Raw genomic sequence first — 27,345 nt, 5'->3', positions numbered from 1 at the left:
AGGACATTGACATGAGTCGGGGGGCGAGGTTGTGGCAAATGGAAGCAGAAATAAAACTAGCGAGTCTGGAGACTTGCAACCTGCCACCCCCACCCTAGTCATGCATGTGGCCCCCAGAGCCCACAAGCAGAGAAGAGTTAAATTCGCACTATAGAGGGATTTCCTCCCAATTCCCCAAGTCATGTGTGAGGAGTCTGAAAGGTCAGAAGAATCATAATCATATACTAGGGATTGAATTTTCTGGTTGAAAGTTCCTCCTGTACCTCCAGGTCTTTTCCATGGCTAAATGAATCAGAGCAGCTCTCACTTTATGATTCCCTGAGCCTGGTGAGTGAGGAGGGTAAGTGTGCCTGGATTGAGGCTCAATGAAAACACTTAGGACCCTGTTCCTCTCAACCAGCCCTGCTCTGGAATTTGTGCAAGGCCCTCCTCCTTTTGAGACCTTGTTTTCTTCACCTCTCTTAGGCTTCTCAGTCCCTTACTGAAGGAACTGTCAAGCCCAAAGGCATGCATAGACCTCAAAGAATCTCCTAGTCAAAGAAATTGATGCTAAATAATGAAGCCCTGAGAGAACAACTGCAGGCTCCCTCTTCTAGCACCAACCAGTCATAGTGGGAGGGGAGAGCAAGGAGAAGAAAAGAACTTTTGGTGTTCACTAAGCCTTGAGTAGGCCTGGCAGAGTTTGGGCTGGAAGGACTAGGACTGCCCCCAGCCCACCTCAAGAGGTGTTGCATGATAGTGCTCCTGGAGATGGGGCCATTGACAATGTAGTAATGAATTTATGGGTGAAAAAATGTTCAGACGATCTGGATCCAGGCTGTCCCTCAGCTTGGCTTCTCTCTTGCTCCTGGAAACAGCACATTCCAGCTTCCAGCAGAGGCCCTTACTGTGGGGTTTAAGCACAGGCTATTTTAATGCACAAGGAAGCCTGGAGAAGAAACAAGAACAGATGAGGACTTTGCCAGATCCCAAGAGGGTTTGTTTGTGTTGGGTTTTGTTCAAGTGGAACAGACCTAACTTCAGCCAGAGCTCGCTCTCAGTCTGCTCTCAGGGGCAAAGGCGCCCAATGTTTGTCTTCCTAATAGCGGATGCTCTGTAGTCGTTGTTTTATTTAGGAGCTGTGATTATGTGTCCACAAACCTTACTAAATTGAATACAATCCTGAGCATTCAGAAGAAGAAACAGTACAGGACTCAGGGGAGGGCGCAGCTGGCTGGAAACAAGGGCCCATGAATTCTAATCCCAGGGCTGCCATCTGGCATTGACCTGGGACAACTCATTTCCTCTCTACCCTGGAGGCTCTTTCTGGGATCTAAGGGCCTGAATAAAAACAGACCTAGAAGCTCAGAAAGTGAAACAACCTGTCTAGACTCTCAGAGTCAGTGCAGTTCACAGGTAAACCATTCAGAGGCCCTACTCTCCAGCCAGAGGTTGTATTTACTATTCCAGGAGGTTTCTTGCATTTTCCTTTGCCATCATTTGCCCTTATGTCTGAACCCCGAAGAGCTTCCCTGCCTTGGGTGTTTACTGCCTGGTGAATATGGTTACAAGCCCCAGGTTGTTAGAAAGCACTCTGAACAGACAGAGGATCAGAACAGCCCCACTCTCCTTCCAGAGTTTTCTGGGCCAGGCGCGGTGGCTCAAGCCTGTAATCCCAGCACTTTGGGAGGCCGAGACGGGTGGATCACGAGGTCAGGAGATTGAGACCATCCTGGCTAACACGGTGAAAACCCGTCTCTACTAAAAAATACCAAAAAAAAAAAAAAAAAAAAACAAAAAAAAAAAAAAAAAAAAACACAACTAGCCGGGCGAGGTGGCGGGCGCCTGTAGTCCCAGCTACTCGGGAGGCTGAGGCAGGAGAATGGCGTAAACCCGGGAGTTGGAGCTTGCAGTGAGCTGAGATCCGACCACTGCACTCCAGCCTGGGTGACAGAGCGAGACTCCGTCTCAAAAAAAAAGAGTTTTCTGATGGTTTGGATTCCAAGCTGGTTTCCCATTCTTCTGAACTCAATAACAAGAGTTGGGCCTTAATCATTTGATTGTGGAGGTATATATCTGCAAGCTAATGGCTGATCTTAGCCCTTTAGTCACAAAGAAACCTGCATCTATCTGCTCAGTTTGTTGTTAGTCTCCATGAGAAGTTGACCTGAAATTGAGTTGCTGCTTTGGCTGTGGACCCTAAGTGGAGTTTTAACTAGGCCAAGCCTTCAGGTGAGTTGAGGGAGGGTTTGGGGGCTCCTACTTTGACTGTTCTCCAAAATAACTTTCAGCCCCTGACCAGAGGCTTACAGTGAAGAAGTAGTCCTACAAAGAGCACAAAATGAAACATCTGTCTGTGGGACACCATTAGACAAGACCCCAACATGGTCTGATAGGTCAGCAGTGTTTGCCACCTCTCTATTATAGAAAGATCCTTGCTGTGCCTTCAAATCAAGTAGAAGGCAGTGTTTGTCTTTTCAGATTATGGCCTTTCATTTTCTATGCCAAGCATTGGGAGGACACAGTGGAGGCAGGCACGGTCCCTACCTTCATGAACATTTATTAAACAAATTATACAAATAGTCATTTAAATAAAATTTGCTAAGTGCATGAAAGAAATGTATGGGGGAGCAGGGGCTGTGAGACTACATTATAGAAGGATCTGACTCAGCCTGGCATTTATGGGAAACTTCTTTTAAGAGATGATGTGTCCCAGCCTGGGCAAAATAGACTCCATGTCAACAAAAATGTGTATGTATACAAAAATTAGCCAGGTGTGGTGGCGTGCACCTGTAGTCCCAGCTACTTGGGAGGCTGAGGTAGGTGGATCACTTGAGCCCAGGAGGGTGAGGCTGCAGTGAGCTGAGATTGTACCACTGCACTCCAGCCTGGGCACCTGAGTGAGGCACGGTCTCAAAAAAACAAGAGGTGATGTGTGTCAGCTGAGGCCTGAAAGATGCAGTAAGATTTAACCAGAAGGGGAGCATGAGGTTAAAAAGGATATTGATGCCCCATCAGGAGTAAAGAAGACCAGTGTGCAAACTAGTGGCACAAGATGAGATTGGGGAGATAGAAGGAAAGGCAAGTGACTGCTCCTTTACCATCATTCTTAGCCTGGTCTGGGGAAAAAAAAAAAAAAAAGTGCTGTTTGAGACCACCCAAACTGCTGTTCCATCTTCCTAGCAGCAGGGGCCTCGCAGGAATGCTCAGGGAGAGGTGCTTCTAGCCCTAACCTGGGGATCACACAAATGGAGTGGTCCTCACCTGGCAGCATAGTTCAGAAGAGGCAGGAGGAAGAAAAACTAGGCACTCACTTTCCCTGTAATTCTCTCTATATTTTTCCATTGCTCAAACTGTTTATCAATACATGACAGAAGCTATTTCCCTATTTAGATGGTTCTACTGGGAATTCCACACCACTACCATCCCTCCTGAGGCAGATTTTAAAGTCAGCTTTCAAGATTTTATACTTGGATTTCAGAAACTAAATTACATTACTACGTCCAGTGAGATGGCGCCATTGCCTGTTCCTATCTACATGCTCCAGGCACTGTGAGGCCGATAACATCAGCATGTGGAAGCAGCTCGATCCAGACAATTTGCAGCTGGCTAGAGCTGGGCCAGTGGTGGGGAGGGGGAGGATGCAAAATTATCTCAGAATCCAAAACAGCCCAGGGTGTGCTATGGACTAGGATCTGGGATTTTTGGGTTCTTTCCATATACCATCATTTCTCCTATCTATAAAGATACAACTCATCTTAGCCCCACCTGCACATAACAAGGAGCTGAAAATTCCTCTCCTAAACATCATAAGAGGACAAAATCACTGATGTTTCAACATTTGGGATGTTTTCATTGGAGTGAAAAATAGAAGGGAGTGGTGGAAAGAGTGAAACCATCATTCTGAGCAAACTATCACAGGAACAGAAAACCAAATACCGCATGTTCTCACTCATAGGTGGGAATTGAACAATGAGATCACTTGGACACAGGAAGGGGATCGTCACACACCGTGTCCTGTTGTGGGGAGGGGTTTGGGAGGAGGGGTAGCATTAGGAGATATACCTAATGTAAATGACGAGTTAATGGGTGCAGCACACCAACATGGCACATGTATACATATATGTTGTGCACATGTACCCTAGAACTTAAAGTATAATTAAAAAAAAAAAATCAATATCCTACTGCCTGTGAAATTAAGTGTCCATATAAAAGCCAAAATACTCCTTGAAATGGCTATTCTGTGCTTCTGTGAAGTCCAGATGTGAAGGCCTTATAACTAACCCTCTGACAGCCACAAGGTTGCAGAGTGGGTAAGACAAACTATTGCTCCCCCTGCCAGGAACAAAGGAATTTTGGAGTTTCTAATTCTAACCAAGATTTAATTCTACAGAACAAGCATTGCCTTCACAACAAAAATATTTCAGCCTGTTGGGTTACTTAAAATGCACCAAATAGCATAAAACATTCATTCAACTCTGACAGCATTCACAGACCTACTTTTGTAAATAGCCAAACACAGGCTGTTCTTTCCCAGAATATGATTTTTTTTTTTTTTTTTTTTTAAATAATGCAGTAGGTCCCCAAGGTCAGAGTTTTGGGAAAAGTCAGTCTATCCTCATTGAGGCTGTCAGTCCTCTGCCCTTGTGTGAGCTTGGCTTTCCTGCACCTCAGTGCACTGCCCACTCGCTCATAGGTGTCAGTGTTTACATGCAGGAGACAGAAGAACAAGGATCTCCCCCTAACATTAACTGCACATTTTTCAACTTCTCCAAGCACAGTGGAGGCGTGCAGGTTACTAACTACATTACTGGCTCTAAACACTAATAATTAAGTTAAGTGATTATTTGTATTTATTCATTTGTTTATTTTATTTATTTATTTATTAAAAGACAGAGGTTTGTTCTTGTTCCCTGGGCTGGAGTGCAGTGGCACGATCTCGGCTCACTACCACCTCTGCCTCCCAGGGTCATGAGATTCTCTTGCCTCAGCCTCCCAAGTAGCTGGGATTACAGGCACCCACCACCATGCCCAGCTAATTTTTGTATTTTTAGTAGAGACGGGGTTTCACCATGTTGACCAGGCTGGTCTCAAACTCCTGACCTCAGGTGATCCGCCTGCCTTGGTCTGCCAAAGTGCTGAGATTACAGGTGTGAGCCACTGCGCCTAGCCTCATTTTTTATTTTTACAGAAAACTATTACTGAAGGTTTTAAATGTGAAAAAGTTTTGACTAGGCATGAGGAATAATAATAATAAAAGTGAGAAAGGGCTGGGCATGGTGGCTCATGCCTGTAATTCCAGCACTTTGGGAGGCCGAGGTAGGTGGATTGCTTGAGCTCAGGAGTTCGAGACCAGCCTGGGCAACATGGCAAAACCCCGTCTCTACCAAAAATACAAAAAATTAGCTAGGTGTGGTGGTACGCACCAGTAGTCCTAGTTACTCGGGAGGCTAAGGTGGCAGGTTGCTTGAGCTGAGGTGGAGATTGCAGTGACCTGAGATCGTGCCATTGCACTCCAGCCTGAGTGACAGAGTGAGACTCTATTTCAAAAAATAAAAAGGTAAGAAAGAATGATCACCACATATCAGAGTATAGGTTCCATGGTTGAGTCTCTCTCTGGATGTTCACTGTTAGTGGAACAAGTGTTGTGGGTTCTGGGAAAATCGCAATGCAGGCTGCTCCTCTCTGTGTTCTGGATTCTCAGGCCACTCCTGGTAGGTCTATGTTGGCTTTGGCCCCCTGCCTCGAGGACTAGAAGTCAAGGATCTTTGCTGCTTTTTGTCATAGCCTGGGGAAGATAGGCCAAAACTAAGTTAGAGGACTCTGGGGCAGCCAGAATTTGGGGCAGCTACCCACCCAACTGCTTACTATTACCTCTAGATTGGCCAAGCCCTGGTCAGCCTCCCTTGCCTTCAGCCCACCCCTTGCCCACACTTCCTAAAAAATAGCAGATGTACCATGATCTCTGGACTGTGACTGGACTTTTCTACTAGAGAACGTCTCTCTGTGGGGACTTGCAAGCCTCACAAGAATCAGACCCACAATTTTTCTTAGAACAAAATAAGTTTTTGCTGAAATATCAGCAAGCCTGAGAACAGCATCTTGAGTCCTTCAAACAGCTGGCCATTCTCTGCTGGTTCTTTGCCCCGGCCTCAACTATTTTCCAGTCTCTCTTATCATACAAGAGCCCCTCTAGGACTCTGGTTCTGGTTCCTCTGTCTTATATTATTCTTCTAAAAAGTCTGCCTTTCCCAGACAGCCATGACTTTGATCTCTCCTTCGTTACTACCCCTCTGACCGTGGCTGTCAGTCTTCTGCTTACTTTTATTAAAATTATCTGCTTATTCACTTGTTTCCCTCACTGGCTTATGAGCTCTTCATGGGCAGGGACCTTATTATTGTTGTTATTATTTAGAAGAAGGGGTCTCACTCTGTCGCTCTGTGCAATCATGGCTCACTACAATCTCAACCTCCCAGGCTCAAGTGATCCTCCCACCTCAGCCTTCTGAGTAGCTAGGACTACAGACACCTGCCACCATGCCTGGCTAATTTTCTTTAATTTTTCTGTAGAAATGGGGTCCTACTATGTTGCCCAGGCTGATCTCAAACTCCTGGGCTCAAGCAATCCTCCCACTTCGGCCTTCCAAAGTGCTGGGATTACAGGTGTGAGCCACCACACCCAGCCCACATTATTTTTATATGTCCAGAACCTAGGACAGTGCCTAGAATATAGATGCCCTTAAAATGTACGACCAGAACTGAATTTGGTGGCTAAGGCCCCTTTCACCTCCTTTTCTTGCACTGCCCTCTTCTTTTGTCTCCTGGGCTCACCATTCTCAGTTTCCAATGCATTTTCTTTCTTGCTGCTTCCTGCCAGTCTCTCTCTTCATCTTGAGCTATTGGCTGCTTCAGTGGCACCAATATTTCCTTCCTGTGGAGAACTCACTGAGCAGGAGGCTTGTGATCAGAAAGCACCCATGCTATTTTCTAAAGAGGGGCTATAAGTGTGTGTTGAGCTCTAGAGACATGATTGGACTAGGTACTAGCCTTCCGAGTGACTGCTTTGCAAGACAACAGTCCTAGAGAGGTGTAAGTTCTGGTGCGTTGTTAATCTCATGATTTTATCTAAGTCTCTGAGAAGGGGCTGGGGTAAGAGAGATGAGTAAATTAGATTCAAATTGCCTACAAGGTGTGACTTTGGACATATTACTTTATGCAACCTAGTTCTTCAATTTTAAAATGAAAATGATATTTGCCTTATGCGGTTTTGGGGAGGATTCAATGAAATAATATAGATAAAGCACCTAGCACCATGGCCGTACCTCTGGCAGGTATTTAAGCAACATTAACTAAATGATTGGATGAGTTTTGGAAGAACTACACCTGGGCTAAATTGTTCCAAACAACTCCCTGCCTGGGTCCAGCCAGAGTTCTTAGCACAGCTGCCTTCCCAACGTGAGCTTTGAGAAGTCCCTCCTCTCCTCTCTTCTCTTCCCAGACTATTGTTCCCTCTTGCCACTAGAAATGTAACCAGGTTAAGGTCAGGGTGGAGGGCTCTTTGATAAGCTGCCTGGGAATGGTGTGGGCATAGAGAGGCTGGCCTAGAGCCACACTATTCCAAGTGTGGTCCCTGTATTAACAGCATTGGTACCACCTGGGAGCTAATATGAAATGCTGACAATTCAGGTTCCAGACTTACTGAATCAGAATCTGCATTTAAATAATATGCCCAGATGATTTATCTGTACATTAATATATTAAGAAACACTGTCCTAGGGGCACAGATGGGTTCAGCAGGGGTAGAGGGTTAAGGCAGTGCAGGTGCGTCAGTTGTCTAAAAGAGGTAGAGGTTGTATGGGGGTGGGGGAGGCTGTGGCAGGGGGGTGTACTCAGAAAAGAAGAAGTGTCCTCAGAGATGTGGTTTGTAGAGCTGTAGGGGGCTCTTTGGGAGGCATTGGTCATTTGCTGTTTCAGGGCTCCTTCCTATCGATGCCTTGAGTACGAGGTGGCACCCCTTCCTATTGATGCCTTGAGTATAAGTTAGCCAGTGAGTGTCACTGCACCAGCCAGAGAGTGACAGGTGGGCAGGGAAAGGCTCTCTACTGCCCTAAGCCTGTAGAGACACTCCTGCAAGGACCCTAGGACCATCTAGCTTAGCAGTTGAGTATTGTTTTCCAAGGAGATGCATAACCAGCAACTGGCTAGCCTCACCCCTAAAAACATACCCTGAGCTGGTGTTAGGCTACAGTCTCCCCTCCTCACCTCTGTACCCCCAGCTGGCACATGTGCACCCCTATAACACACACATGAACTTTCTTGCTTGGGAGACTCAGATGGGAGTTCATAAGTAGGGTTAACCCTCCTCTTCCCCTCTCTGACCTGCTTGACCCCAGGCTGGCCCCCAAGCCTCGATGGGCCCCTCAGCCCTGACCTCCCTGCTGCACAGAGCAGGACTTGTGAGAGTGACTGCAGGCCCTAGGCTTGGTTGGGTGCAGCAAAAATTTGTTTCAGGCCGGGCGCGGTGGCTCAAGCCTGTAATCCCAGCACTTTGGGAGGCCGAGACAGGCGGATCACGAGGTCAGGAGATCGAGACCATCCTGGCTAACACGGTGAAACCCCATCTCTACTAAAAAATATGAAAAACTAGCCGGGCGAGGTGGCCGGCGCCTGTGGTCCCAGCTACTCCGGAGGCTGAGGCAGGAGAATGGCGTAAACCCGGGAGGCGGAGCTTGCAGTGAGCTGAGATCCGGCCACTGCACTCCAGCCTGGGCGACAGAGCCAGACTCAGTTTCAAAAAAAAAAAATTTGTTTCAGCAGAGCCATTCTCTCTCTCTCGCTCTCTTGTGTGCACTTTCTCTCTCTCTCTCTCTCTCACACACACACATACACACACAAACACACACACACAGTCTTACTTTGTCACCCAGGCTGGAGTGAGTGGTGTGATCACAGCTCACTGCAGCCTCAACTTCCCACTCTCAAGTGATCCTCTTGCCTCAGGTTCCCAAGTAACTGGGACCACAAGCACATGCTACCACACCCGGCTAAGTGTTTTTCTCTTTTTTGTAGAGATCGGGTCTCACTTTGTTGCCCAGGCTAGTCTTGAACTCCTGGGTTCAAGCAGTCCTCCTGCCTCAGCCTCCTGAAGTGCTGAGATTACAGGCTCATGAGCCACCATGCCTGGCCTTTCTCTTTCTTAAGCACTCTTAGGAAAGGACTCTCAGTCCCTGATTGCCTTCTTAATAAAAACCCTTTCCAGCCACCAACCTAGAGCCTCTTGACCCTTCGCTTGGGTCATCTGTTTATCTCAATGGTAAAGGAAAAGGCCCTGCTGCAACTGACCCCCCGAAAATGAGGTGGGGGGTAAGTGAGTGCCCTGTGGCAGGGTAGGAGCTACATCAGCAGCAACAAAAAGTCATAAGGGTAGAGTCTTAGTCCCCAGGGATGAGCTTCACCAGTAGTTGCTTTAAACCCTCTGCCAAAGTACCCAGTGACCAATAGCCATGTCTCCGCTTTAACCCAGTTCCTGCCCAGGCCCAGTCCTCTATGTCAGAGAAGATAATATCGCTATCATTATCGCTCTCCTCTGTGCTCCTACCACCCTCCATGCATTCCTGCCTCTGCTGTTCCTCTCTCTTCCTTAAATAGGTTGATGTGCGTGCCTGTCATCTCCACACTTTTAAATTCTTCTTGGCAAGAACTAGGGCTTGGTGTTTTTCCCTCCCCAGTGTACACTGTGCCTTCTCCCTTGTTGGTGTTCAGTGATTATCAAAGTTCTAAACAAGTGGTGAGTTCATCAATGTTTAATTATTGAGATGACAAAAAGGAAAGACTAGGAGACTGCTCTGACTAGAGAGCTGAGCTTCAGAGCTGCAAATTATCTTTGTGGGCAAAGAGTAGTGCCTGCCAGGCATAATTGGGGTTACAGACTTAGAACAAGCTAAAAAGGAGAGGAAGGGAAGCGATAGGAAATGCCACAGAGGGGAAAAGCTGTTTGATACCAGCCCTCCAAGTCCGTTGTCCCTTGCAGACAAGTTGGTCCTTATTCTTCCAAGGCCAGAGGGAAGAAATCCCATAGACTCTGCCAATTACTTTGCTTTCCTGGGAAATCAAGGAGCCCCAAAGATTTATGAACCAGTGCAGGCCAAGCTCAGTTCCTTGAGTAAATGAAGCTTACTAAAAAGCTTTAAGTGACATTTGGGGCCAAGATTCAGAGAAGGATCCACAAGTCAATCTGGCCCAGACAAATGTCAGTGTCTGCTGGCATTTCTGCTTCTGCTTCCTACCACGTGTGGGGCTCTCAAGGAGTCTCCAACCACATGTCCTGTACTGATTCCTGGGCAGTATTCTCCTCCATGTCTGTGCCTCCTCCCTTACCTTGAAGAACTGGAATCCATATTCTAGAAGGAAACTGAAAGATCCTCTGGACCATGCTCCCTAAAGCTCTGTTAACCTTGAACAACCTTTCCATCTTTCTGTCCTCTGGGCCCTGTCTAAGGGGCACCTCAAGTAGAAAGCCCCCAGAAACCCAACCCCAAATCCCCAGCCCCCTCCAACTCCCCTGTTCTTAGAATAATTTTCCCTCTCCTATGAAAGGCCTCATCCCCAAAAGTCTGTGTTGTCTGAATCTGAATATGAAAAGGGAAGGGACTGCCTTCTCCCCACTGCCCACCACACACCTTCTTATTTTTCTGCCTAGGTCCTGCTTCTCAATCTTTTTTAAAAAATTGTATTAGAATATGCATAACATAAAAGTTACCATTTTAACCATCATGGGGCTTTTTTTGTTTGTTTGTTTGTTTGTTTGTGACAGAGTCTTGCTCTATCACCCAAGCTGGAGTGCAGTGGTGCAATCTTGGCTCACTGCAACCTCTGCCTCCCAGATTCAAGAGATTCTCCTACCTCAGCCTCCTGAGTAGTTGGGATAACAGGTGTGCAACACCACACCTGGCTAATTTTTTGTGTGTGTTTTCGGTAGAGACAGGGTTTCGCCGTGTTGGCCAGGCTGGTCTCAAACTCCTGGCCTCAAGTGATCCACCCACCTCGGCCTCCCAAAGTGCTGGGATTGCAGGCGTGAGCCACTGCATCTGGCCAATTTTAACCATTGTAGATCTATTTTTAAAGAACTTTGTACCTTAACCCCTTTCTCCGTTAACTTAGGTGATCTTTCCCTAAAGAGATTGAAATGGGGGAGGCGAGGGTAATGTGGGGTTCAAAGACCTTGTAGGTCACAAGACTTGACATAGGCCGAGACCTATGTCTTAAACTGGTCTAAGGGTAAGGCAGGAGCCTCCTCAACATGTGGCTCAGGGGATGAGGGTCAGGAGTAGGCTAAGCCAGTCCTCCCAGAAGGAAGTAAGCCTTCTCCACTTATGACTCTGGCACCTACCTCCTGGGTCATGAGGCTTGGCCCTTAGGCCCTTGTGCACAGGCTTCCCCCAAGCCATAGCTACAGTGAGTATCCCTGAGTTGAGGTATTTATCCTATCTCCCAAATGAAGGCTTTTTGATGACGGGGTTTCCTGGTGAATGGTAATACGAATGAATAGCAGAGCATCAATCTAAGACATCAGTCTTGTCTAACCATGAGGAAGCAGAGCAGGATTCTAAATCATCTTTTTAAAAATTCACTGGCCCCCTGTCTCTTCATTTCAAAAACAAATCCTTTTTTTTTTTTTTTTTTTTTTTTGTCATCTCACTATCAGCTTCATACTTTCACCATCCTTTTCTCTCCCTGTTCCTGAGTAGCTACTTCTGAAAACTAAATAATAGGTAAGGTAATGGGAGCTGCTGCCCTAGCTGGGGTAACTCCAGAGCCATTTTGGTTAATTCTCCCACCCCACATCTAAAAGCAAGGGAGACGCTCTGTGAGATTTGCTTTCTAGCTCTGCAATTACCATCACGGTTCCTACAGCTGATATGCTGGCACAGGGGAGGACTGGCTAAAGCACAGTGCCCAGTTGCCAGGCAGCACCGGTGCTCCACTTAAAGCCCTTCCCAATCTGCAGTGTAAGAGTCTTCCCTCCTTTCGTTCTTAATTGGTGGCCTCAAGTCAGGAGTATTTTGTCTGGCAGGTGATGCCCAGAGGAAATTCTGTTCTATGAAAGAAGATTCCCCAGAGGGAACCAGGTAAATGAGGACTGGAACAGAGCTCTCATGGAAGATAATGGGTAAATGTGATGACCTGAAATTCCCTGGCACACAGTGAAAAATAAAGCATTAAAAACCAGCTATACTCTCAGTCATGACTGGAGGCATTGTAAATTGGAACAATCCTTTGGGAAAGCATTTTGGCAATATCTATCAAGAAACCTAAAAGCACTCATTTTTTTACTGAGTAATCTACTTTATTTAGGAAATTATCCTAAATGTAAACATACGTGGATTTCAGTGTAGCATTATCTATAATAGTGAAAAGTTGCAAACAACTTGAATGTCAAAAATGAATGAATGGTTACAAAGTTACTATACATCCTCTCTATGGATATTATGCAGCCATTAAACTAATAGTTACAAAAACTATGTAAGAATATAAAGCTAGGGGCTGGGCATGGTGGCTCACACCTGTAATCCCAGCACTTTGGGAGACAGAGGCAGGAGGATCACTTGAGGCCACGAGTTCGAAACCAGCCTGGCCAACATGGCAAAACCCTGTCTCTACTAAAAATACAAAAATTAGCCAGATATGGTGGCGCACGCCTGTAATCCCATCTACTTGGGAGGCTGAGGCAGTGAGCCAAGATCACACCACTTCACTCCAGCCTGGGCAACAGAACAAGACTCTGACTCAAAAAAAAAAAAAACAAAAGAAAAGGAAGAATAATATAAAGCTAGGTGCAGTGGCATGTACCTGTAATCCCAGATACTCAGGAAGCTGAAGTAGTAGGATCACTTGAGTCCAGGAGTTCAAGGCTGTAGTGAGCTATGACTGTGCCTGTGAATAGCCAGTGCACTCCATCCTTAGCAACAAGAAAGACCCTGCCTCTGTAAAAAAAAAAAAAAAAAAAAAAAAAAGATGGAGAGCTGAGCTGACTATGTTCTGATACTAATTTTAAAAATACAGAAATACAAAATATAATACTTTTTTTTTTTGAGAAGGAATCTCCAGGCTGTTGCCCAGACTGGAATCCAGTGGCATAATCTTGGCTCACTGCAACCTCCACCTCCCAGGGTCAAGTGATTCTCGTGCTTCAGCACCCCGCCACACCCAGCTAATTTTTATATTTTTTAGTAGAGAAGGGGTTTTGCCACGTTGGCCAAGCTGGTCTCGAACTCCTGGCCTCAAGTGATCCTCCTGCCTTGGCCTCCCAAAGTGCTGGGATTACAGGTGTGAACCACAGCGCCCGGCCACAAAATAGGCCGTGTTCTTTAAACGTTCTTTAAACGTTGTTCTATACACATGTATTAGTTGCTACTCTCTGATTACAGTAACAAAATAAAAAATCCAAGTCGAAGCTAAGAAAGAGAATAGACTATGAAGACACTAGGGTTTCTTTCTTTTCTCTCTCTTTTCTTTTTTTTTCTTTTCTCTTTTCTTTTCTTTTTTCTTTTCTTTCTCAGGATTTCACTCTGTCACTCAGGCTGGAATGCAGTGGCACAATCATGGCTCACTCCAGCCTCAACCTCCTGGGCTCAGGCGATCCTCCCACCTCAGCCTTCTGAGTAGCTAGGGCTACAGGTGTGCGCCACCACACCTGGCTAATTTTTTGTCTTTTTGGAGAGTCACCGTCTCGCTATCTTGCCTAGGCTGGGTTTCTTTTAATGCCTAAGCACAGCATGAAGTCAGGCTTTGGATGGGTAAGGCAGGCTCTAGAACCAGAGCCTGAAACCTAGGGAGCACTCTCACCATCTCTTGTGTTTACTTCTTTCTGAACATCAGCTGTATTCTTGTTTTCCTCCCCAATGGCTCTCTCTGTTACCCAGTCCATAGTCTTGAACTTTACATCTCCATTTAAGTCCCACTTCCCGATTCTGGGGGAGACTGATTTGCTCTGCCTCATCCAGGCATATATCCAAAGGGGTGGAATCACATAGAACCAGCATAGTTCCTGGAGGCTCATTCCTATGACCATGAAGATGAGAACAGCACCAACTCCCAAAGAAGGAAGGGAAGCTCCAGAGTGTTGCTACTGTAGCATACGCAAAAGGCTCTGATACAGTAGAACATTAACAAGTGTTTTTCTCAAGGTAGTGAAACTAAAGGTGATTTTTAAAAATTTTAGCATGTATCACTTTATAGTAGAGAAATCTATAAAACTTTTCATAGCTACAATTGTTACTAGGCCTGGGGGCAGTAGCACCCTCCTCCGTTTTGGTTGTCCCAGTGACAGATACCATTCAAGATACTGAGGCTTGGCGGTGCTTACTTTTGGTAATGAATTCTATACTAGCAGCTGTTTAAGGAGTCAGAAAATCCTCAGCGACTCCCAAGACCAGTTGGAGACCCAAACTCTAGCCCGAGCATGATAATCCTTTCTATTTCTTTCTGGTGAACTTGACTATACCCCAAAATGCAAATGCTCTGCAGAAGTGTGTGTAGAAAGAAAGAGTGCTTTCCCAACTTGGGCATCATAGTGAGATCCCCTCTCTAAAGAAAAAAAAAAAATTAGTCAGGCATAGTGGTTGTGTGTGCCTACAGTTGTAGTTACTCAGGGGGCAGAGGTAGGAGGTCACTTGAGCCCAGGAGGTCAAGGTTACAGTGAGCTATGACAGCACTACTGCACTCCAGCCTGGATGACAGAGTGAGACCCTGTCTCTAAAAAACTAAAAGAAAAAGAAAAAGAAGGAAACAAAGAAAAGAAAAGAAAGAGGAAAGATGCTTTCCTCTTCTGCATTCTACTGCCAGCTTATAGTCCAGAGCTGGAGAGTGGACACTCAGTGTGTTGACTTTGTTTGAATTGGGACTTCCGTTAGAGAAAAACTTAGAAGATTTGGGAGATTTAAACTGATAAGAGAAGCCTCCCTGAGCCAGCCAGGATTCTCTGCCCTCTCTCCTAAATGTAGGCTTCACAAACTTTCTCTCCAGATTTTCTGTTCTCCCTCTATTTGTAAGACCCACTAACACTTGGAGAGATCCTCTCCATTATGTTCCCCTGATTCTCTTCTAGATCTCCCACAAAGACCTTATCCCTATCAAAAGTCTTTGTCTTTCCCTGTAAGTGGGATCCCTAAGGACCTTTTAATTTAATTTAATTTAATTTTACTTTAAGTTCTGGGACACATGTGCAGAATGTGCAGGTTTGTTACATAAGTATACATGTGCCATGGTGGCTTGCTGCACCTATCCCCTAAGGATCTTAATATGTCCCAAAAAGATCTAAGTCCTGGCCAATTGCCTGGCTTTGCAGGCAGTGCCTGGAGAAAACTTGGAGAAAGGGAGATGGGGAACAAAAACAGGAGCTGCCCAACAGTGGGATTCAGAAATGGCCAATGTGTTGAGGTATGACTTCAGGTCATACTGCAGAGTAAGAGCTGTCACTGGCCAGATGACTTATATGTTGAGGTGTTGAGTCAGAGAAGATGGGAATGCCTTAGGCTGAATGGACAGCCCTCTGCAGGGAAGTAGAGCCATCTAACTAATGCATAGATTGCTACTAACTATTCTTGGACCAGAGGCAAGATTTCTACCCAACGATGAGCATTTAGTGAAGTTAAGTTATATTTGCTGGATCTCCCTCTAAAATTTGATATCTAAACATGTTTATTTCTACACACTGCCATGAGATGTTTTGGAATGGAATAGCCCTGAACAGGAAGACCACAGCTCTAAGTAGTTTCTCAGCTGACCTCTGGATAAATTTGTGATAACACAGCTGGTCTTTGATGCTCTATTTTACTGTGCCTACTTGTCAGAGAGTGGGCTGAGCCACAGACCTTCCCTGACTTCCCATTTCTTAACAGCACCATCCTTCCTGGCCCTGATTTCTGTTTTCTGCTTTTCTGTCTATCCTGCCTCCTGCTATTATCCAGGGAAAATAAACAGGTACAGACATGACTTTATTCCAGAAGTAGCCTTCCAGCATTCTCCAACTCAGAACTGCCTCCCCCAATTAACCTTAAAACTAAAGGAAAATTATTCTGTGTTCTGTGAAGAATGGTTAGATAGTATTGGTATGAGCGCTTTGCTTCTTCATACCTCACTCTAAGTCCATTTCCATTTTCATATTCCTGAGAATTAGTACTTGGAGGTGAGAACAGAGGTCACTTTCTCTTCTTGGGAAGGCTAATATTGAATCATGTCTCTACCCTGGATTATGTTCAGTCCACAAGACAATGGCAAGATTGTTCAGCACCACGGAGAGCGCCTTTCATCCTCAGGACTGGATCGTGGGTGGGTGAAAGATGAGGATTGTAGCTGAGAGCCCAGGCAGTCTGATCTCCTTCCACTCTAGCCAGCCACCAAATAGTCCTTTTCCCCCAACCCCTTAGTGTTCACCTTTTTCCTTTTGCTAATGAGTTTTTTTAGGAAGGAGCTCCCCTAACTTTCTACCCCCTTTCTGCCTCCATGTTATCTGAATCTGCCACCTCCCTTCCTTTTTTCCTCTCCTCCTCACCTCACCTTCCTTACCTCCCTTCTGTTTTGTTAAGGAGACTCCCTCCTATGGTCCAAAGTTCTGGCTCCATCTGCTCATGATTCCTCAAAGACCATGACCCCTCAAACATCTCCTTTTCTACACAGCTTCCTTCCCCTCAGTCTAGGACAGGTCTAGTTTTCCCTAGCTATAAAGAAATCCTAGAAATCGAAAGCTTCCTCTGGCTGCCACCCATTCTCATTCCTTCCCTTCTCAGTCTTGCTCCTTTAAAGAACAGCCTGTGCTCGCTCTGTCTGCTTCTTCATCTCCTGTTCTCTCCTAAATCCCCTGTCATCTGGGCTCTGTTTCTACTCTTCAGCTAAAATTGTGTTCACTGAGATTACCTATGACTTTTTTATTTCTACATTTTGTCTTTATCTTATGGACCCATCTGCTTATTTGACACTGTTGATTTCTTGCACCTTGAAACTCTACTTGAATGGTTCCTAGTTCTACTCTTACATTCCTCTCTGCTCCTACCCAGTCTCCTTCCTCCATTCATTACCTAAGGTTGGATATTTCCCAGAACTTCACCCTTGGTTTTTTTTCACTCTGCTCATTCTGAGAGAGCTTATTCTTCACTGTAACTTACATCACCACCAACCCACACCTATTTTCTGAGCTCCCACACTTCAAATCCTACCAACTAGTGATATCATCTGGTATCCAAAAGACACCTCAAAATTCAACATGTTCCCAAGTGAACTCATCTGATTTTTCCCTAGCAATGCAGTTGTGCCTTCTTCTGCATTTAATAACTTGTCTTAATAATTAGTACTCTAGGCCAGGCACAGTGGCTCACGCCTGTAATCGCAGCACTTTGGGAGGCCGAGGCGGGCGGATCACGAGGTCAGGAAATCGAGACCATCCTGGCTAACATGGTGAAACCCCGTCTCTACTGAAAATACGAAAAAAAAAATTAGCCAGGCGTGGTGGCAGGCGCCTGTAGTCCCAGCTACTCGGGAGGCTGAGGCAGGAGAATGGCATGAACCCGGGAGGTGGAGCTTGCAGTGAGCAGAGATCATGCCACTGCACTCCAGCCTGGGCGACTGAGTGAGACTCTGTCTCAAAAAAAAAAAAAAAAAAAAAATTAGTACTCTTCCCAATTAACTCCAGACAGAAAACTAGGAATGTCCAGACCCTTTGTTTTACATTTTATATCAGAAGCCTGCCAATTCTACTCTTTTTTGACATCTTCCTTTCTGTCCTTTTATCTTCTGCTGCTGCTTGGTTCAGGCCCCTGTTATCTCTTGCTAGCATTGTTGCGGTAGTTTCCTAATTATCCTTACCTCCAGTCTCACTCCCTTCCCACTCGTCTTGCACATGGCTGTCGGAGGGTCCTTTTCCATCTCGAATCTGAACATGTTACTCCCTTCTTAAGGCTTCATTGGCTCCCCATCGTCTTCTGAGTAAAGAAAAAAATCAAAGCCCACATTCCAGCATGATCTGAGTTCCCTCCTGACTCCACCAACTTGATTTCCTGCGACTTTTCACCATACCTTCTAAGCTTCAACTATAGCAAAATGCCGACCATTCCTCGAATGCACTATGCTAGTTTTGTGCTTCTGAGACTTTTCACATGTTCCCTGAATGTCCTTACTCCTCGCTCTTAAACTAACTGGTGACCTAATGTTTTAAGATCTTTTCAAGTGTCTCCTTTGACCACCCTCCCTTTGTCCCATTCCCTCTACTTTTATATGGCTCTTGGTTATGTTTATTAATAATTATTGGGAGCTTCTTAAAGATGAACTGTTTTCTTTATTTTTTATTTTTATTTTTAAAGACAGGGTCTCAATATGTCAATATGTTGCCCAGACTGGACTTGAACTCCTGGGTTTAAATGATCCTCCTGCCTCAGCCTCATGTAGCCAGGACTACAGGTGCATGCCAGCATGCCCAGCTGTGACTCTTTTCTATTTGTATTTGTGAGCCCTACCATCATTAAATAAATGAAAGAATTGTATCATGCTGGAGTGAGGGAAGAGAGGAAACAGGGTGCCCTGTGGCCAGGCCTTTCATCACCCTAAGGAGGGCACACTTTTTCTACAGATACCTCCATATATAAGCCAGGTTCCAACCTATGTGGTGTCAGGGCTGCAGCTGCAGGCCAGCCGCTCCCAGGGCACACTGACCATGATAGTGTATTCCTCACTGAACCTATAATAGCGATATCTTTATAGTTAACATGGATATAGTACTCAAGGTATACTATGCTAAGGACTATTCTAACTGCTTAATACATATTAACTCCTTTTATCCTCACAAGAACCCTTGACCTAGGTATTAGTGTTGGTCCCATTTACAGATGAGGAAGCTGAAACCCAGATCTTACAGCTACTAACTGGAGGAGCTGGAATTTGAACCTAGGCACTCTGGCTACAGGGTCTGTGCTTTTAACCATTACAATCTTCCCTTCAGTTTGTGTGGCAAGGAGAATGGGATTGTGTAGGTTGTCTTCCTTTAGTCAGAGCATCCCCTTAGCACTGAGAGTGAGGTCAGACCATCCAAGCCATATGTCTGTTGCCCAGTGGAGGAGTATAATTTGAATGTTGGGGAGGCAATCACATGTCTACTGGGTACTGAGGAGAATCAGATAAGCTCATGGATCTGAATACATACATTAGGAACTACAAGATCCTCTACAAGTCTTCTTTTTTGCCACCCAGAGTCCTACCAGAGTAGCCCGTAAAGGTCTGCGGGTCATTCGGGAAAGCAGACTCTTCCATCTGCTTCTCCAGATCCTCCTTCTTAAGACTCCAGGTATTAGCCTTGAAGGTTCTACACTTTGGTTTTTTTCCTTTGTTTCCCTTTTTACCCACCCAATTTTATCCTGCTTATTTGGGATCTCTTGGGTCCCAGCCTACCATTGTATTGGCTGCACTACCCACAGCTCCAACAGCTAAAGCCAGCCAGCTAAAGATAGTTCACGAGTTGGTACAGCCCTGGGGCAGGGGGACAAAGGAAGAGGTTAATATGCAGACTGATGCTTGGGCCTGCAAAAATGGAGCAGCCTCCCAGAGGGCCTGTCTTTAGCTCCAAGCCCAAGTCATGTTCTCTTCCCTATGTCCCTCCCTGCATGCTTTGAAAGGTTATTGACTCCATCACTGACCTTGGGTAAGACACTTCTACTCTCGGCCCAGGTTTCCTCATTTTTAAAAAGAATGGGTGATAAGTTGGTATTTGTTGAAGCTGTTGATAGGTATCCATGATTTCACTATATTATTTTCTCTACTTGTTATAATTTCCATAATAAAACATTTTTAAAGATTTAAAATCAAAAGATTTTAACCTTTTAAAAAAAATAGAACCTTTTCTCCAACCAAAATGTTGCAACAGGCTGATATATAAATGAAATAAAGGTGAATCTACTCTTATTAAAGGGAAGCCAGACCCCCATTCTATAGCTTCCCCCTCACTATCACTCAGGGAACACAGTTTAATGAAAATCAGTGGACCAAACTATTATAATTCTAAGGATTCTTCTGATGCTTTTGCCTTCCTCTAGCTATATTGGCTTTGCACTAGCCATTAGCCTATATATCCTGTCCCAGAAACAGTGAGGCTGGGCTATTAATCATTTCTGTAGTCTTTGGAGAATTTATTTGAAGGGTTGCAGAAACAGGGTTTGCTGTTAGAGATGCATTTCAATGTCTGTCTCTGCTGAGTGTTTATTAATAATCTTGTTAATCTCTAGTTCCCGGATCTAGCTCACGCCTTCAGATGTCCTTGGGGGGCACTTTAAATTCTCCCTGATTTCTTGGAGCCAGGCACTTCCTTCTGCCTGGAGTCTTTTCTGATACTTATATTCATGAATATTTTACATTTAATCTCCCTGATTACATTGCCATGAGACGGTTGTGGTGCATTGGCTGCATTTCTAAGGGAAGACATAGAGGAAGCTCACAGTAAAGGCTTATGTTTGCAGGCACAGTGCCAGCGATCTTTGTGCTTGCCACGAAGGTGGCCTTCTGTCATGGATAGTGATGGAGGAGATGCTGAATGGTGGGCTTTGCGTGGGACCTCTCAGCCTAGGGCTCTGCCACCTGGTCAGGCCCCTCCTGAGTTGTGGTCCAGAGGAGCTGGCAGTTTCACTCAGGATCAAATACCACCGGGAACTGCCCTGTAGGCCTCAAGGACCACATGTGGGTCCCTGTGACCAGAGTTGCTCAACAGCTTCCTAGCCCTGTCCTTTCTGTGCAATCTACCTCCCATGTTACCATTTACACCCAGTACCTCCAGACTGAGAGAAGAAACTTTGATTAACTCATCTGCACTGACGAGTAAAAAGTTAGCCCCAAACGTCTAAGGGCTTGTGTTTTTAAAAATCAGCCCCAGGGAAAGGATAGTGAGGCCCAACACTCTCATGTGATAGATGGGGTGGAAGGTTAAGGAGGAGAAGCAGGATTGAAATGCCACAGATTTAGAAGTCTTCAGTATAAAAATGCCAATCAGAACTATAGGAGACATCAGGGCTCCCCAAGGAGCGAGAGGAGGGCCAAGGGCAGGACCCTACAGAGGAGGCAAAGGGTTGTGGGAGGACAGAGAAATGATAGAGAGGCAAGAGATGAGCCAAGGGAGGAAGCCTTTTCCAAATGGATGTGGTATATGTGACATGTGACGAATGCTACCAAAAAAGTGAAGGAATGTGACTTGGGACTTGGAAATGTGCCAGTGCTGCCCTGGTAGGGTCCTATCAGCATGTTTATGGGATTTGCCCTTTAAAAAGCCTTCCCTCTGGCTGCTTTGCAGTGAGCACTTTCTGTGGCCCACAGGAAATCCAGAGCCCAGCTGTTCCATCTCCACCTCCCCTGCAGGTAGCAGCTGAGAGGCTGTTTTGGCTGCAGAGAGGCACATCAGGGCCAGTAGAGGTTTGCTTCTCCAAGGCTGTGCAGGACAGGTGTTGTCTATGAGTCTCTCAAGAAGGTTGCTGAGCCAGGGAGGATGAAGGACTTGCAGCATGGGAAGTTGTCCAAGATGCAGGCACTGCGGCACCCAGTCTTTCTGAGCAAAGCCTTCTGCCCTTCTTCTACTCAGTCAAGGCTAAGGGCTAGGGATCAAAGCAGGGGAGGGAGGCACAGGTTTTGCCCTCAGGAACTTGCAAACCCCTGTGGCAACACAGCCCACCCAGAGTCTTGTGCTCTGGATGGCCTGAAGGAACACAGACAAGGCCAGGATTTCCCTCTCAAACCTGCTAGACTTTTCCCTTTCCCCTTAGTGACAAGCATGTTTTCATTCCCACTGCCTCATTTTAAAGGGAACAGAAGCCACCATAATGGTTATATATCTTTCCCTTGCTGGGTCACCAGCAGCCACTCAGATCACTGGGCCTGACACTGTGGCAGCATTCTACATGCCCATCTGTCTACTCCCTGCATCCGCAGAGGCAGAACAGGCAGCAGCCTTGGATCCCCTCTGCACTCCTCACACCTTAGGCTTAGCACTCTACAGGCCCTGGTTAAAATGCAAAGACAACTAGGATGGCAGCACCCCCGTCAGTGGTTGGTCCTCAGAGTCTCAGGGAGAATGTGGATGACTTCAGCCACTTCCAACTGACTGAGGCAGGCTGGGCCAGGGCCCTGGATCTTGCAGCAGAGGAGGGTGTTTGGGAGGGGATGGCAAGGCTAGATAAGGACTCTTAGCTGGGCATGGTGGCTCATGCCTGTAATCCTGGCACTTTGGGAGGCTGAGGCAGGCAGATCATGAGGTCAGGAGTTCGAGACCAGCCTGGCCAATATGGTGAAACCCCATCTCTACTAAAAATACAAAAATTAGCTGGGCATGGTGGCATGCACCTGTAGTCCCAACTGCTCAGGAGGCTGAGGCAGGAGAATCGCTTGAAGCTGGGAGGTGGAGGTTATAGTGAGCCAAGATTGCACCACTGCACTCCAGCCTGGGCGACACAGCAAGACTCCGTCTCAAAAAAAAAAAAGACTCTGGACAGCACAGTTCCCAGCCCAATTAGAGATTAGTGAAGAGGGCAGTGAAGAGGATGTCAAAGGTTCCAGACACAGGACAATACACAGAATTTGTGCTTTCCTATCTTCCTGGCCATCTGTAGAATCAAGTGTTTTGCCCTCTGGGCAGCAAAAGACTAACTGGCCACCTGCTGGTTTGTCATTATTTGTCTTCTCATCTACCATACCTAGCCAACTTTTCAGGTTCTCCCAGGAGACACTCTTTAGGCGTCATTTGTGAACTGGAGAAGTCCTCATTAGAACTATTTTTTGTCCAGTGGCGGTAGCCTTGAAGGCTGGTGTGGCTTGGCCAGTCAGTTCTCTGGATCCTGTGAAGGGACCTGTCCAGCACTGGGAAACAGAGGGAGATGACCCATCTCAGACAGCACCTACTCTCCCCTTAACCCAGACTTAAACTCACAAGAACCTAGGAAGACCTTGCCAAGCAAGCACACAGGAAAGGCCTGAAGGGAAGGGCTACTAGTATGGGAATTAGGAGAAGGAAGTCCTGTGAGTTTAAAGAAATCGTGATGGGCTTTCTGGAGGAGGCTAGACCACACAGGACTTTGAGGACAGACACCAAGTTGGGTGTACGTGGAACCCAGATCCTTGGTTCTTCTACCTAGCCCAGTGTTTTTGTCCCACAGTAGATGGGTCTGCCCCTCTCTCCCTGAATGCCCTGCCTGCTGTGAGTGGTGAATGCTCACAGAAGCCCAGAGGGCAGGTAGGAAGACTAGCTTCAGGGCTGAGAGCAGCCCCCTGTCTTCACTCCCTAACAACTCTGTCTTACTGCTTTCTTCCCACAGGACCCAACCGCCGCCTCCATCTCAGACGGAGACTGTGACGCCCGGGAGGGTGAGTCAGTAGCCATGAATTACAAACCATCCCCGCTCCAAGTGAAGCTGGGTGAGTGTGTCTGGGGGGTGAGGGAGATGTGGGGAGTAGGCAAGATGCTCTGGGCTGGGTCTACAATGAGGTGCCACAAATAAACCAGCTCAGCCTAGATGATTCCAAGACTCAAGCCTTCAAGTCATTGGCACTGCCAGGCACCTTGTCTCCTGCAGGCAAAGAGGGCAATTACAGTTCTCTGCAGGAGCCTGAAACTCTAAGAGGCATCTCTGAAGCCAAGGACATTCCAGGTATTCTGGGGGATAGCTGCAGGGTTTTCATGGACCCCTAGAGAGAGGACTTGGAAGTCCCATCAAACACTGGATCAGGCTGAGAGGAAGCTGCCTTAGAAGTGGGGTGTTACTTGTTATGTCTAAGGGATAGAAAGGAATGAGAGTTCCAACCCTAGAAGCCGAGCCCTTCTCCCAATTACAACCTCAGCCCATCTAGAGATCTCTGGGCCCAGCTGGCACCTAGGGGATTTTTCCCTTAGTTTCTTAGAAAACCCAAATATCTCCCTTTCTTTCCGGGTCACATTTCCCTTGTGGCTTTGTCTCATGTCCACTCCAAAGTCAGTTTACTGTGCAGCCTGATCCTGTGAAGTCCCCTCGCTCCTGGCCACTGTCCACAGCTCCTGCCACCATTGCCCTCCCTTCACCCCATGTGCTGCCCCTCTCCCTTCAGGGACCAAAGTTTCACTGTCTCACGGCTGCTGTATATAACACACTTTTATGAAAACTTTGGTTTCTTGAAGAGAAATTACAAAACAGGACATACGGGAAAGAGTTTACAATTAAATATAGGTCATTATTATCCTTCCAAGCTCCTCTGCCATCCAGGCCACCGTCCTGTCCATCCTCCTCCTCAGGCTCCAGCTGCCCAACAATTACTGATGCCTCCTTAGTTCTAAGGGTCCTTTCCCTACAACTTTCTCCCTCCTTTCCACAGAGGCCTGTACTTTTATTATTCAACTGCTATTTTTTTTTTTTCTTAACTTGCTTGCTTCTCTCCTTCCAGACCACATCCAGGGAGCCCCTCGAGCTGTTTTTCTAAATGAGAATAGTTCTCTCCTTGGAATTTGTTTCTATTCCTAGGACATCAGATTAAAACTGCAGCCAATTTTATTCACTGGGGGGACGGGGTTGGTCTTTTTTTTTTTTTCTCTTTTTTTTTTTGAGACAGAGTCTCTCTCTGTTGTCCAGGCTGGACTGCAGTGGCGTGACCCTGGCTCACTGCAACCTCTGCTTCCCCGATTCAAGTGATTCTCCTACCTCAGCCTCCCAAGTAGCTTGGATTATAGGCGCATACCACCGCGCCCAGCTAATTTTTATATGTTTAGTAAAGATACGCTTTCACCATATTGGCCAGGCTGGTCTGGAACTCCTGGCTTCAAGTGATCCGCCCACCTCGGCCTCTCAAAGTGCTGAGATTACAGGCTTGAGCCACTATGCCCAGCCTATTATTGTTTAATGTAACAATACAAGTATTTTAACAAGCATAACTTCTTTACTCTCCCCCATCACATTCTCCTCCTAAGAGGTAACCATTCCAAGCCTTTTTAGTTTTTGTAGTTTTACTTTGTATTTTAATATAAGTGGTGTCATATTGTGCACATTTTCTGAAACTTGGCCTTCCCTCTCCCACTACCTAAATCTTGGAGCTCCTTCTAATGTCAGCATATAATGACTTCATTCTTTTAAATGGTTGTATAGTAGTCTGTAGTTTGGTTTTGCTAGTTTATTGTTTGCTTTTTTCCCACTATTTCAGACAATTTCATCATGTTTTAAAATCACATCTTTTTTCCTCCCCATTACATTACCATCAAAGCTCCTCATGAAAATTCACAGCATTGTCCCAGTTGCACCAAGTTCCGCCAGAAACTTTAAGGCAAATTGCACCCCCTAGAGGCCTAGAGTGGTAATGGCAGCTGCCACCTGCTGGAAAGAAGCTGGGAAAAAACTGGAATCAGATGAGCAGTGGCAAAGAAAGAGGGTCAAAGAGTAGGAGACAGAGATTCAGAGACATGAGGTCAGGGGAAATTTCAAAGTGAGTCACAGTAGCTGTAAAGGTCCTCCCCATCCTTACCCTCTGGAGCATTTGGTTATTTTATGAGTCATTTTCCCTAGTGTCCCTCTCTACCTAACAGTTCCTTTTCCTAGATCTGGGCTTTAATTGAGATGAGTAGGGAAGGGCAGATGGGACTCCTCCAAGACCCAGGCAGCTACTTCTGGGAACAGTTGTCTCATACCAGGCAGTGGAGTGGGTCACCTGATGGCCAGCTCCATGAACCTGGTAGGTTTTGGAACCTTGGAGAACTCAGACCTTGGCAAAGGAGTCAGGAGCACCACTCAGGCAGCGTAGCCAAATGGGCTCCCCCAGCCTCCTGCCCCTTACCTTGCAGCCCCATCCTGCCCCTCCCACATCACAATCTTCAGTGGCTTCTTTTTCCTTCTGTGTTAATCCCAAACTCCTCTGTCTGGCATTCAAGTCCTTCATGTTCTGAGTTGGTAACCAGAGAGAGTCTTCAGCCCCTTAGCACAGTACCTGACATATAATTAGTGACGTGGACATTTGTTGAATGAATAAGTGGCTGAATAAATGAATTTTACTTCTCTAACCTGACCTCTGTCTTCACCCCTCTATCCAGAGCCACACTTATGCTCACTTTTAAATGCATTTTTGCATGCACTGTCCCTCCTTCCTAGAATGCCCACCTCTCTCCAAGTCATGGTGTCACCTAAAGGAAGCCCTCTCTGACTGTGCCAGCCTTCTGTGATTGTCTCTCCCCCTCCAGCCTTTCCCTGGCATCAAGTACACACTAACTACCCTAACATGGGAGTTGTAGTTCCTGGAAAACAGGGGACAGCCTCCTCTTTTTGCCCCCTACTGTCTGCCTCAGGTTGTGCAGGGCCAGGTACTAGCTCCACAAAGCAGCAGAGGCCTGGAGTTGGGATCCCTGCCTCAGTCCTTCTAAGAGCAAGTGGTTTCACAGTGGAGGCCCAGCCCAGGCTGCCCTGAGTAGTAAGGCAGGGTGGCCTCAGGGGCAGGACACAGCTTCCTTCCCATGTTCTCCTGCAGAGAAGCAGCGGGAACTGGCCCGGAAGGGCTCCCTGAAGAATGGCAGCATGGGTAGTCCTGTCAACCAGCAACCCAAGAAGAACAATGTCATGGCCCGAACAAGGTAGAGGCCCTCCCTATCCAACCTGGACCCTGCCAGCCAGGATCTATTTCTGCTGGTCCTGAGCCTCCCTCTTTTCCCCTGCTCCTCAGGCCCAGCTCCTCTCTGAGAGGAGACAGCCTTAACAGGATCCAAGGTGGGGAGGGAGGGAAGGAAGGAAGTGGTGGGGCGGGACCTAACCCAGTCCCTTGCCAGGTTTCTATGCTCCACTTGCCACTCTAACTCCCAAAATTCTTCACTCAGGCTGGTTGTCCCCAATAAAGGCTACTCCTCGCTTGACCAGAGCCCTGATGAGAAGCCACTGGTAGCCCTTGACACGGACAGGTGTGTATGGGGGTTTGGGGGCAGCTGGGCAGCCCAAAGGAACCTGTGTAGCACAAGTGGGCTATACAAGCCATACCTGCTCTAATGTCAGAATTGGGGTATTCTTCAGCCAGAATCTCTCCAAGGGTGAATTCTCCAGGGATGGGAATTTTTTTACACCAGGGACTAGGGGTTGAAGAGAGGTGGCAGAGAGAGGAAAGGGGGGCCTGCGCTGTCTGCTGTCATCCTGGGACAACTGATCCAACGGTTGTCCCTAACTGGCCTGTGACGTTGTCTCTGGACAGCAGAATATGATGCTTAATGCCCCATCCCCTCAGGGAGGAGCCCTACTCCCTGGAAAACACCTGGCTACACTTGGACTTTGGGAATACCCTACAAGTCAGGGTGATTTGAGTCTAGAAAAACAAAAGATGAGAAGGAAGGGGGTGAAAGGAGTAACTGCTATATTTAGA

The 27,345-nt window shown here is 46.6% G+C and overlaps 1 protein-coding gene across 6 annotated transcripts in view; it reads left to right on the top strand.

Moving 5' to 3' along the window:
* Nucleotides 1–27,345, top strand: part of FAM219A (family with sequence similarity 219, member A) — a 58,502-nt gene that overhangs the window by 27,427 nt on the left and 3,730 nt on the right. For 3 of the 6 annotated variants that reach the window (XM_011980056.1, XM_011980055.1, XM_011980054.1), the window contains exons 2-4: nucleotides 23,310–23,358; nucleotides 26,470–26,572; nucleotides 26,813–26,893. In XM_011980056.1, coding sequence (XP_011835446.1) covers nucleotides 23,310–23,358; nucleotides 26,470–26,572; nucleotides 26,813–26,893 — 233 coding nt within the window. Of the gene's footprint in view, nucleotides 1–23,309; nucleotides 23,410–26,469; nucleotides 26,573–26,812; nucleotides 26,894–27,345 lie in introns of all 6 variants that reach the window. The other 3 variants (XM_011980053.1, XM_011980052.1, XM_011980051.1) reach the window with 1 other exon arrangement.

The sequence above is a fragment of the Mandrillus leucophaeus genome, unplaced genomic scaffold (assembly GCF_000951045.1).
Source record: "Mandrillus leucophaeus isolate KB7577 unplaced genomic scaffold, Mleu.le_1.0 Scaffold208, whole genome shotgun sequence".
Classification (NCBI taxonomy): domain Eukaryota; kingdom Metazoa; phylum Chordata; class Mammalia; order Primates; family Cercopithecidae; genus Mandrillus; species Mandrillus leucophaeus.
The sequence above is the reverse complement of the archived record's forward strand: the minus strand, read 5'-3'. Positions and strand labels throughout refer to the sequence as shown.